The sequence below is a fragment of the Knufia obscura genome, assembly GCF_036327395.1.
Source record: "Knufia obscura strain CCFEE 5817 isolate CBS 148926 chromosome Unknown scaffold_2, whole genome shotgun sequence".
NCBI classification, from domain to species: Eukaryota; Fungi; Ascomycota; class Eurotiomycetes; order Chaetothyriales; family Trichomeriaceae; genus Knufia; species Knufia obscura.
In genome coordinates, this window is record NW_027042688.1 from 2,619,716 (window position 1) to 2,630,815 (window position 11,100).

An 11,100-nucleotide genomic window follows, 5' to 3' on the forward strand; every position below is an offset into this window, starting at 1 on the left:
CTCCTTTCAGACCACGAGCATGCCATGACTCGACAGCTGCCACACCAGGTTGATACGGTGATCGTGGGTGAGTCGAGATATACCCCTCCACCCTCAGACGAACACTGACCAGCTTCATCAGGTAGTGGTCCTTCCGCCTTGATCCTGTCGTATATCTTGCACGGCAATATACCCCTCTATGACCTTGGGTCTCCCCATCCTGACCCGATCCTACATAACAAGCTCAAGAACCATATCGACTTGCTCACAGCGAATGTCGACCATCTGACCGAGCATTTTTACGGCTCGAGGTTTTCATACTCAACGCAAGCACTTCCCGTTAATGTCTTGCTTGACACCTTAATCCGGCCGTACGGCGAGACCGACGAAGCCCAACGAAAGACCTGCGTCAAGTGGCAGTATGATCCTTCCAGAGCAGTGCCTCATGTGGTGGTCGGCAAGAACGTGCATACTGGCGGACAATGGGCCGACAATCCAGTCAAGGCAAGTTGGGACATTGGTGCGTTGAGCTATGCTGGTATGCTGTCTCTTCCAGGATACAGCTTTGAGGAATACTACTACAGCGTCCATGGTGAACATGCGCCCTTCTACCTGCGGCCGACCCGGCGAGATGTAGCTGGGTATCTGGCCAGATATCCTGACATGGTCGGTATACAAGATGCCATCTTTCCCAACGAATCGTTGTCGGGCATTTCGAGACACGGAGACGGATTTTACATTGCGTCGCATGGCCTGCTCTGCAAGCACCTTGTGCTGGCTTCAGGTACCTTCACCAGTCTCGTGCCACCACGACCACTTCTTCAACCACTAATGGAGTTGCGCCCTCCTACGCCTGCTGCCTCGAAAGAGCCGCTGCTGGTCGTCGGTTCTGGCTTCAGTGCAGCAGACGTCATCCTTTCCGCACCATCCGACCAAAAGATCGTTCACATCTACAAATGGGCGCCTAGTACGAACCCGTCTCCGCTGCGTGCCTGTCACCAAGACTCATATCCAGAATATGCTGGTGTATATCGCAAGATGAAGTTGGCAGCTCTCGCTTCGAAAAAAGCCAAGGCCGAAGGAAGACGACCATCGAACCAACGAAAACCCTCGCAGATCGACTTATCGAGAGATTGGAATACCAGTTACGAAGGGCTACCGAACACAGCAATCGTGGACGTCGAGTCTCACGGCGATAATGCCGTGGTCACTTTACAAACGGGTGACAAGCCTCCATTCCAGCGCACGGTAGGCAGTTTCGCATACGTGGTGGGTAGGCGAGGTTCGCTAGATTACCTGAACCAACAGCTTCGCCAGGAAGTATGTCACCACGTAGCCCAGTGGAGCAACGTCACAGGTGCTACGCTCCGCGAAAGAGTAAGCGAGGATCTAGAAGTTACGCCTGGTGTTTTCGTAACTGGGAGTCTGACAGGCGACTCTCTTATCAGGTTCGGCTATGGTGCATGCGCGTACGCGGCAGGCAGAATCATGGCACAGCAGGTACAGCAGGTACAGCAGGTACAACCTGAAGAATGTTCCTTCACGTGGAAAGTGCCAGCATGCAACGGACGCTCTTACCCGCCGGCGATGAATGGGTTGCAGGGACATGAGGTCAGGTTCTTTCCCGAGCACAGACTGCCACTTGATAGGAGAAAGAGCGAGATATGTGTCGAAGGCTCATGAATTGAGAGTAGCTTGAACCCATATCATGCATTCAATTTACATTTCAATAGAGTAGGAACGATTATCAAGAAATTAGGATCCCTTGGGGGCTGCGACGTCTTCTGTGACTTTAATGATTCCCGGTTGCCTTCAATCAACAAGCATGTATGTGAATTGTGATTGGCTGCCTCGTTGATCATGCTCCACTTCTTACTAATCCGAGTCCCTCGACGCGGAAGCAACGACGACTGCCAGGTCTGTTTCCAATGCAAAAAGAAGATTTCCCGGATATCCTGCGAGTCTCTAATGCGACGACGTTATCCGGGTCCCATTTTTCTGCCCTCTGGGTTGCTGGACGCACTCACTTGAGTGGACTGTGAATTGTTGCTCGCACTACGCAGAGAGCGTGCAAGATTGACGATGCGCGGCAGTGCTAGGAACTGAATCGAGGTTTGAGCCCGACAGGTTCATTGGAAGCTTTTCCGGTCCCACTTCAAAGTCGTCGCCAATAGATATGGCAGCAGAAAAGAAGCAGATCACGAGGAATCGAACGAGCTATTCTTGCCAAACATGTCGCAGAAGAAAGGTCAGTCCATCATCCTTTTGTTGTCCAACCAAGCTAACATGGCATCATCAGGTCAAGTGCGACAAGGCGCATCCGATATGTAGTGGATGCCAAAAAGCAGGCGAAGAATGTATCTATGCCGATGACCATAGGCCAGCCATACAACAGCCTGTGCAACACGCGCTCCCCGTCGAAGAAGATGACTCTCGCAAGCGACGCGCCGTTGATAGCAGCTATCGTGACGATGACGCGATCCCGCCTCCAGCAATCAAGGTCATCGAGCAGAAATTGAACCAGCTGACCTCCTTGATGCATGACATCAACCGGCTTACTCCAGTCTCGAACGGCAGCTCGCCTGGTAGCAGCCAATATGACAATGCTGCCACTACATCCTCCAGCGCGGCTGAAGATACATCAAACAACCCATTCACCCTGTATGGCATTCCCAACGCCACCTCCGTGCCAGATGGAGCACCCTGGGCAAATGTGCTGACCAAGCTTGACCAACTCAACAATCTGCTCAGGAGCGGCATCAAACCTCAGCCACGAAAGGCTCAGGAGAGTTCTATGGAGGACAAGCGAAGCGCCGGTCAAGGACAGCCTTCTATCGAGCCCGGTCACGTCCCATCCAAACCCCCTAAGAATGCTTTGCTGCCCTTTGGATATGACTTGACTGGAGCATATTCGCCCGAGACAGACACGATGGCTCCTACGGAAGAGCAGTCCAGCGTATTGTTCAGAAGCTGGTTGTTCTCGACTTATCCGATCTATCCTAGTGTTTCTCCACGACTTGTATTGGCGAAGTACGAGGCGTTCAATCAGTGGTATCGACGCGGGATGGACAAAGGCGAGCAAAATCCAGATGCTTCTTTCATGCCGTATTTGACCCTCATCTGGTATACAGGCTATATCAGTCTGTCGGATCGGGCAAAAGATAAGTGGTTCCCGAGGACCAACTGTAAGCCATTCTGGGTCCAGAGCCTTCGAGGACGACTCGAGCATCAACTTGAGACCATGAGATCCGAAGCAACCCCATCAATCTGGGCATTAGCCGCAGCTATCATAGGCCAGCACCTTGCGATCGGAGGACAGAATATTGTCAACAACAGCATATGCAACATGCTCATCATTCGAGCGGCCCAGAGTCTTGGTTTGCATAGTGAGAAAACGTTGAAGGTTCTGGATGCTACCGAAGCCGAAATGAAGCGACGGTTGTTGTGGGAGACAATTTCCCTTGATGTCGATGTTTCTACTGTGTCCGGTATGCCGGTTGTCCTTGACGAGATCTACACAGACACGGAAATGGTCTCCGAACTCAAAGAGATGTTGGTAGGCACGACAGAAGCGCAAGAGTATGAGGCACATCTGCAAGAACCAGGAACGCAGTCTGACCGACCCGACGATCCTGCTAGCTGCAAAACCTCGTCATTTGTGTCTGTGTATCACCTCGTGGCCAAGGCAAGACACATCCTCGCAGCTGCAACCAAGAGAACACTGAAGGTCAACATGAGTGCCCAGCCGATGACCATGAACGAACTGAAAGAACTGCGGAAGCTCATAGTAAGGACGAGCAAGGAGGTGCATGCAACCATCAGTCGTATCCCGTGTCGAGGTGCACCTGAGTTTGACTTCACGCCCGAGGTGGTCCGAGCCGTTACAGAATTCGATCACCTCGACAGCATGGGATCTCAAATCACTGAGCACGAAATCGGGTTCTTCCTTCGCGATCATTCGAGCTCGGAGGGCCTGGAGGGTGTTACAATGCACCATAAAACAGCCACTATCGCATTCCATAAGTGGGCACGAATCACGCTTTCTCTGCTAGTAGATCGACTTGACTGTATCTCCTACGCACCTTTCCTCAAGAACCCAAAGAGTCGGATGTGGGCTGTGGCCAGGAATTGTGCTTTGAAGGTGTGCCATGGCTTTATGCGAAAGTTCTTGTCACTTGCCAAAGATCCTGAGCTCTGCAGGTTCAGATGGGCATGGGGTGGCACGTTACATCCTATGCATGCCACAATTATTATGCTGATTGATCTGCATGATAGGCCGCACAGTGATGAAGCACCACGAAGCCGAGCTATGATCGATAAGATGTTCTCGCTTGCATCTCCAGAAAAGGGGATTGTGGACAACAAGTTCATTGCTCTGCCCTTGAAAGAAGGAGGCACTGAAGCCTGGACAATGCTCCGCAAGTTGAGACACAGAACGTGGCAAAAGGCAGGTCTTGATCCTGATGTACTGTGGTCAGAGGAGGATCAGATCTCTGTTGGCGTCGGCAAGCCGCTGAGCGAGAACGATCTGTTCATCCGCAGTCTTCGAGAGGACATCATCCTGAGTCACAAGCAGAGGCGCAATCGCACTGGTACTGAGTCGAACGCTGGGCTGGGCCACCGGAATCTCTTCAGCGGCACAGTAGCTGAGTATGCGAGGAAACAGCGTCTCCATCCATCGGAGTTAAGCCCGGGAGATCGAGTAGAAGGTCCTATCGTTCGAGGACTGGCTGATCTTGACATCGCACTTGAAGTGCCACAGATTCTACTTCTACGAGCCTCACACAACCAAGAGCTGATGCCTTATCCGGTTGAAGTAGTCACAAACAATGTTGCAGATCATCAGCAACCAAGTGGAGAGAAGACCGGCGACATCCTGCAGACAAGGTCTGGTCTTGGTAGTGAAGGTGCCGGGACCTTCCACATCGGTGAACTCATCAAGAAGATCCGAGGGTCCCAGCCTAACAGAGCATTCGGGCAGGCACCCCCTACCTCAACGCTGAGTAGTGTTCCAGGTGTGGAAGACCAATCAACGAAGGACGATTGTAATTTTCGAAACATTCTAGAGCTGGAGCGAGTCGCATACCAGGATCTTCAGGAGCGCCGCTCGGCGCCTATTGTGCATCTCATTAATCATAACGGCGACCAGACCATTTCATCCGGCGGTCCTACAGGCCCGAAGTTCAGCGACTACCCTGTGCCACCAGGACCGACGTTCAACGTCCCGAAGGTGAATGGCTATGGTACCCAGCATATCACTACAACCCAGCAACAACATGGCACTGCACCATGGAATCAAACAGCCGCTCTTCCGCAGACGGCCTCTGCAGTACCCACGACGAACAATTTTGGTTATCTAGGCATGATGACATGGCCGCAGGTCTTCTTCAGCTCACCACATCCCAGTGGCTTTGGCACTCAACCACATTCACAAGCAGAAGCGCAACTTCGAATACCTCCTGAGGCCGTCAACAATAACCCATCGAATTACCTTACTAACACGAACCCGAATATGGATGTGGACACAAACTTCATGCCAGAGGTCGACTTCGACTGGGACAAATGGGACGAGATTTTCGGCCAATACGGCGGATTCGAAGATATGCTCATGGGTCAAAGTGAAGACACGACCTTGTCGTTCGACGACTGGCACGCTGAAGCTGGGGTGGCGCATGGTTCGTGATCAGCGAACATGGGATAATATATCTGTGGGCATCTAGTGAGCTTAGCAAGACTCGGTCACACATCTATCTGCCTTGTGTTCTCAACGACGACCGAAACATAAGTATCCCAAATTCTCGTTTCACGACTACTGCTGTGTGTGCTCTCTTCCTACGTTATGGACCGTGCATAGGATGAGCTGCTAATCATTCCGCACAACCGCAGCATTCAGACCTGGAACCAGAAGTTATCAGGCGTGTACGCAGCAGATTGTTCATGGATTGGCAGGCACAACTCCGCCCACGGCACTACATCTCAGACAGAGGCACGATCTAGAACGGAAGGTGGGACAACGAGCCTGTGCAATTCCGACGCAAACCTATGGGCGTGAATGTGCGAACCAAAAAGAGGTGGGTGCGGCTCGATGGAACCAGGAAACGTCGTTACGAGCCGCAAGGACGCAGATCTCGCTTGTTACGTTCGAAGCACAGATTCTTGATCGGCGAGGCACGACCAGCAGACGGCTGGGAGGGAGGAAGGCACGACCCGAGCAGGGAAAGTACTGTTATGGCTGGCTATTTCACTGGGGCAGGAGTGACTCTGTGGAGAGAGGAAAAGACCACGGGTGCGAGAGGACGTAGAATTTTCAAGGTGCCATGGTTGTTTCGTAATGCGTGACAGGAACGGTTCGCACTTGATCCTGTGAGTGTGTAGCAAAAAGAGTAGACGATACTCAAGGTGGTCTGCTACAGTACGGTAATATCCAGTTGGCAACTATATTGATGTACCTATGCGCCTGGCCTCGCTGGGTATCTTCAGTGCTGGGAAGAGTACCCGGAGATGAGCGCCCATGCCTCGGATATGAGCACGAAATAAGACTCCGCCGAACCCCCGCGGTGTGCTATCTTATATCAGACTGGGCAGTGTACAATCACTCTCCAGCTTGGGAAGGCTTATATTACTGTGTGCATACTCTGGTATAACGAACAAGCTAGAGCTGAGTACAATGGAGGGAGTCGAGGACAAATCAAAGCTTCGCGGTGCGGAGGCGGTCTGAGGACAGTAATTACTGCACCTGTATAAATTCTACAATTGTCCAACGCCCACCGATGAAGTAGCAACCTTGCGATGATGGGTCCGGCTCTATATAGTTAGAGGGCGTATCAGAGGCGCAAGTAACATAATATAGATCGGAAGGCTTGCTGACAATTGGCTTGCAACGGGTGCAAACGACTGAAGGGGAGCAGAAGCGACTTCACCAGCACACAGGTTACCGTGGGACGCAGGTACGAACAGGACGGCTTTACAGGGTTGGGAGAAGCGATCTTCTATCAATGCCTGAATTAGGCTGTTGATAAGGACTCGGATGCTCAAGAACCTTAGTTGTATTTCTCATATCATGAATGAAAAATATATGCTATGCTGTGCTATACTATGCCATGCTACTCGGTTATATGCCATGCCATCACTTTCCACAAATCCGGAGCACAACCCATTATGCTCACTGTGCAGATTGGTCGTTTCGTTCGTCATGTATCTGGTCTTACCTATATCCAGCAAATATTTCTGTTCAAACACATTCCATCAGAATAACTATTAATATGTCCACCGATCCTCCTCCTCCACGTTTCCCTCTCATGAACTTCAATCTCGGAAACGGCTCTGTCTCTGCGTTCCATCACCATATGCGCTGCTTCCGTTCCATGCTGGCGTCCATGGTGTCTCGGGCGACGACACATGTTCTAGTTCCGGTCGTGGCGCCTTCTGATTTGTTTGCGTTTGTACTTGTGATTGTTGCGATTGTGTAGGCTGATAGCCATACTCGACTGTGCTTAGCCTTGGTATGTGAGCCTCGTCTGGGCTATACTTGATGTTATCGCTGGCTCGGTGTTGATTGACGTAGCCGACGCTACTAGGACGTTCTGCCACCTGCGAACGGCGAGCTTGTGGCTGGTCGATGTCGTCGGCGAGCGGCTCTTCCATGTAGCTTGAGATCTCGGACACGGCGGCGGAATTGCGCTTGTTAGTCTGTCGACTCGATGCTGTGCGAGCAAAAGGAAGCCGCTGTTGTGGTGAGGTAGTGTCGATATGGAGTTCACGATTAGATCTTGCTGGACTCTCTAATGGAGCTGCAGCTACAGGTGGTGCTCGTAGATCTTCCGGTTTTGCTCGTGGACTTGAGGTTCGTCTTGAGCTCTTGCGCGGGACAGGAGGAACGGGTGGCAGATCATTGTCGACGGGTGCCGCTCTTTTACGTGATGCTTCCGAGTTTATGCGGCTTGGAAGTTCTATGCCACCAACAAAGTCAAATGCTGGTAATGCTGGTGGTCTGGTCGGTGCTCTTGGGATCGGGCTGGCATAAGACTCGCCAGCTGTTGAGAACGATGCTGCATCATCGTCAATGGCGCGAGGCATCTCCTCCTCTCGGTCACGCACGATTTCCTCTTGGCCATGCTCGGGTTCATCCTGATATGGTTCTGAGACTTCCATATCCTTATCATCTTCAGACGTTGGAGGCATCAAGCCCGGAGGTGGTGCTTTTGCACTTCTGACAACCTCAAACCCTTTGCCTTTTTCTTTTGTCTTGCCACCGAGTATGCCCTTGAACCAGCCTCGAGCAGATGATACACGCCCTGTGGGATCAGCGGGACCAGTTCTCATTTTCCTTGTGCCACCACCCCCTGAGAGTGGCCCTCCTCTCACCCCATAATAGTAGTCGACCTCTCTAATCGCGTAATCGGTCTTCGTTTTGGTGAGCTCGGCTCCATTGCCATCTTCTTCATCTCGATCAGTGCGGAGCTGCGACGATCCTTCACCTGCATCGTTAATAGCCGCCTCTTTAGCTTCTGCAGCATCTTTCTGATCCAAGCCCGATAGCCTTGGCTTCCCATTCGTCGTCATGAAATCGTTTGTATTTCTCCTTGGTGGGCGGTAGTAAGGGTCTCTCGATTCCGTCTTCGTCAGACCGACTATCGCGCCAGGGGAGGCCAAATTCTTGCTTAATCTCGACAACGTGCTCATTCCATCAGGTGTCTGGCGTCCTTGGCTCGAGCCATCGACATGACTTGTGCGTTTCCGTCTGGTTCCATCCAAGAGCATGTCCGAACTTCCTGACATGGTCCTGGTGCGTGAACGTGCCATTGTCATCTCTTCCTTGTCACTCGGTGTTATCAACATATGAGCATTCGAGCCCATTGAATTCCTTGCAGCGTCTTGCCTGGGTAATCTTCTGGATAGCTGCCTCACCCCAAAGACTTTGACCAATCCACCTCTTGCGACGTCCCTACCGCCAGTGGCACCAGCGCCAGCAAGTCGTGCGATGACTTCAACGAGCGTTTGGATAGCATTGATCAGGAAGCCGAACACGAGAACACAAGCATGAATCAGGAGGATGACATATCCAATCCAGCCACGAGATGCTGTTGTCACGCTTAGAGCTGGAACGAAAGCGATCGACAGCAGGACCGTCAGTAGTCGAAGGACGGCAAAGCAGGTCTGATAGACATTCATCGAAGTAGCAGCCGAGTACGGCCTAATGAAGTTGAGCGTTATTATGAGGATAATCTCGCATATAGCCAGCAGAATGATTTGAGCCACCCCGGAGTCCTGTACAGCGCCGATCGCAATGCCTCGTAGTAGATTGACAAGAATTGGTATCAGCGCAAATGTAGCGGTCTCGTCTCGATATGTGTTGTAGAGCGGTCCATAGAGTAGCACGGTTTGCAGATCGTCGAACATGAATGACCTCGGTCGGGTGTGGATGAATTTGTAAGTGAGCCAAGAGGCAAAAGCTATGATCATCACTAGGACAACAGCAGCAAGAGCAACTGCGTAGGTTGGGCCCAGTGATGCAATGACGAACTGATACATAGACAGCGCGACCAATGGAAGCAAGAAATAGCCAATAGCTATCCTCACAATATTTCCGACTGAAAAGTACCAGTTCTTGGACCGCAGATCCTCTGGAGCAACGTCCTTGACTGTCCGATAGATCCACTGCAGCAGGAAGCCAATTTGCGTCAGAACTACAGCGCTGGCCGTGATGACCAGGAGCCAGACCATCATATCGGCCCAAGCGTCGCTTGGTGAGGTCATACCGATCAGTTGTGTGATGCGGTCGAGGCCATGGTTGGAGTTCTGCCGATATTGGTAAATGCCATCAACCACAGGGGTTGAGCCATTGCCTCCAGTAACAAGACTCTCGTTGAATAAAAGAGAAGACCAGCCCAGCTCGCTAACAACAGGTTGATAGAAGCCTGGGAAATGGAGGCTCAAACTGCCTGTGAAGACCACGAATTGAATGTATTGGAGGCAGTCGCCGAAGCCAGGCGTGATCAACCTGAGGACATCCTCATCTCGACCATAGTTGCTGCTCCAATGGAATATGTCGTTGGAGCCCCAAGGACTGAATATAGCAGCCGCAACGGTAGCAATCCCCACAACAACCAGAATACCCAAGGGCAGGTAGCCTATCAAGCTTTTCAGCCCATCACCTAGATCTGGTGTGATTCGAGCAGCCACACAGGCATAGTATGGTCCATCTGATGTCCCAGCTTGAATTTTAGTTGTTGTCTCTATCGTGGAAAAGGCATACGATGAGCCCATATCATGAGCTATGGTGTAACCGGGCAAGTCTGATAAATCGGTGCTGTTACGGTAGAATGCAGGGCCGAGGGGACAACCCTCGTTCACCACATTTTCACAAAGCCTAGACGGATTTGCAGAGTAGGGTGTGTAGCTGAGCACATTGTAGGTCGCGAAAAGCGTGGTCGCCAACTCGGCGCCGTCTTGCACGTCCACAATCTTGCCAAAGGTACTATTTGAGTCACTCCAGGACGGATCGTCGGGTGGCGGATATGTCCCGTTGTAGAGTTGCCCAGTCACGTTTCCGTAGAACGTGACGTTGAGTAGGTGTGAGTCACCGGTTGTGTTGAAGATAGCCGAGACATTGAGAGGTACAAACTGCAGTACTCGAGGGTTCGATGTAATTACGTTGTCCGGAGCGCAATTCGAAAACTCCACGAACGCACCGTTCACTGACGTTGTGAACAAGAGTAGCCACGTATATAGCAGTATCTGCAGGAAATTGTTCGGCCTTCCATCGTCGTGAGCCATGGTTGTAACTCCTCGCTCTTACTGGGCCGCGACAGCCAATTCTTGTCCGATGGGGCTCGTTCTTCTCCCAAGCTGTCCTGACAGTTTACGCGCACATCATCAGTCTCAGATCAGCGACGCAATGAAACCTCGATCTGAAGCGAGGCCGTCCGGGCGCGTGAAGCGCAAGATCGCGCGAATCAATCCCCAAGCGTAACCAATGTCAAATCCCCACAATGCTGGTCTGGTTCGAGTCACTACGCAGCGACGACAGGTCGATAGAAAGCTGGACTCTGCAACGAGCGTGTCTTGATGTAGAGCAAAAACGTGTTGGCAAAATCGAAAGGATGGGCCGAATCTTCCGTT

At 51.7% G+C, this 11,100-nt stretch overlaps 3 protein-coding genes across 3 annotated transcripts; 2 read left to right on the forward strand and 1 right to left on the reverse strand.

Annotated features, from left to right (window-relative positions):
- Nucleotides 1–24: 24 nt before the first annotated feature.
- Nucleotides 25–1,662, forward strand: PMZ80_002824 (uncharacterized protein; the record flags this gene model as incomplete). The annotated part of the gene is made up of 2 exons (XM_064871256.1): nucleotides 25–67; nucleotides 122–1,662. The coding sequence occupies 2 exons, from the start codon at nucleotides 25–27 to the stop codon at nucleotides 1,660–1,662; spliced, it is 1,584 nt and encodes a 527-aa protein (XP_064733709.1).
- Nucleotides 1,663–2,211: 549 nt separating this feature from the next.
- On the forward strand, nucleotides 2,212–5,662 carry PMZ80_002825 (uncharacterized protein; the record flags this gene model as incomplete). The annotated part of the gene is made up of 3 exons (XM_064871257.1): nucleotides 2,212–2,227; nucleotides 2,279–2,306; nucleotides 2,359–5,662. 3 exons carry the CDS (start codon nucleotides 2,212–2,214, stop codon nucleotides 5,660–5,662), a joined length of 3,348 nt encoding a protein of 1,115 aa, XP_064733710.1.
- Nucleotides 5,663–7,284: 1,622 nt separating this feature from the next.
- PMZ80_002826 (uncharacterized protein) lies at nucleotides 7,285–10,755 on the reverse strand (the record flags this gene model as incomplete). Its single annotated transcript, XM_064871258.1, has 1 exon — nucleotides 7,285–10,755. The coding sequence occupies one exon, from the start codon at nucleotides 10,753–10,755 to the stop codon at nucleotides 7,285–7,287; it is 3,471 nt and encodes a 1,156-aa protein (XP_064733711.1).
- Between the last annotated feature and the right edge of the window lie 345 nt (nucleotides 10,756–11,100).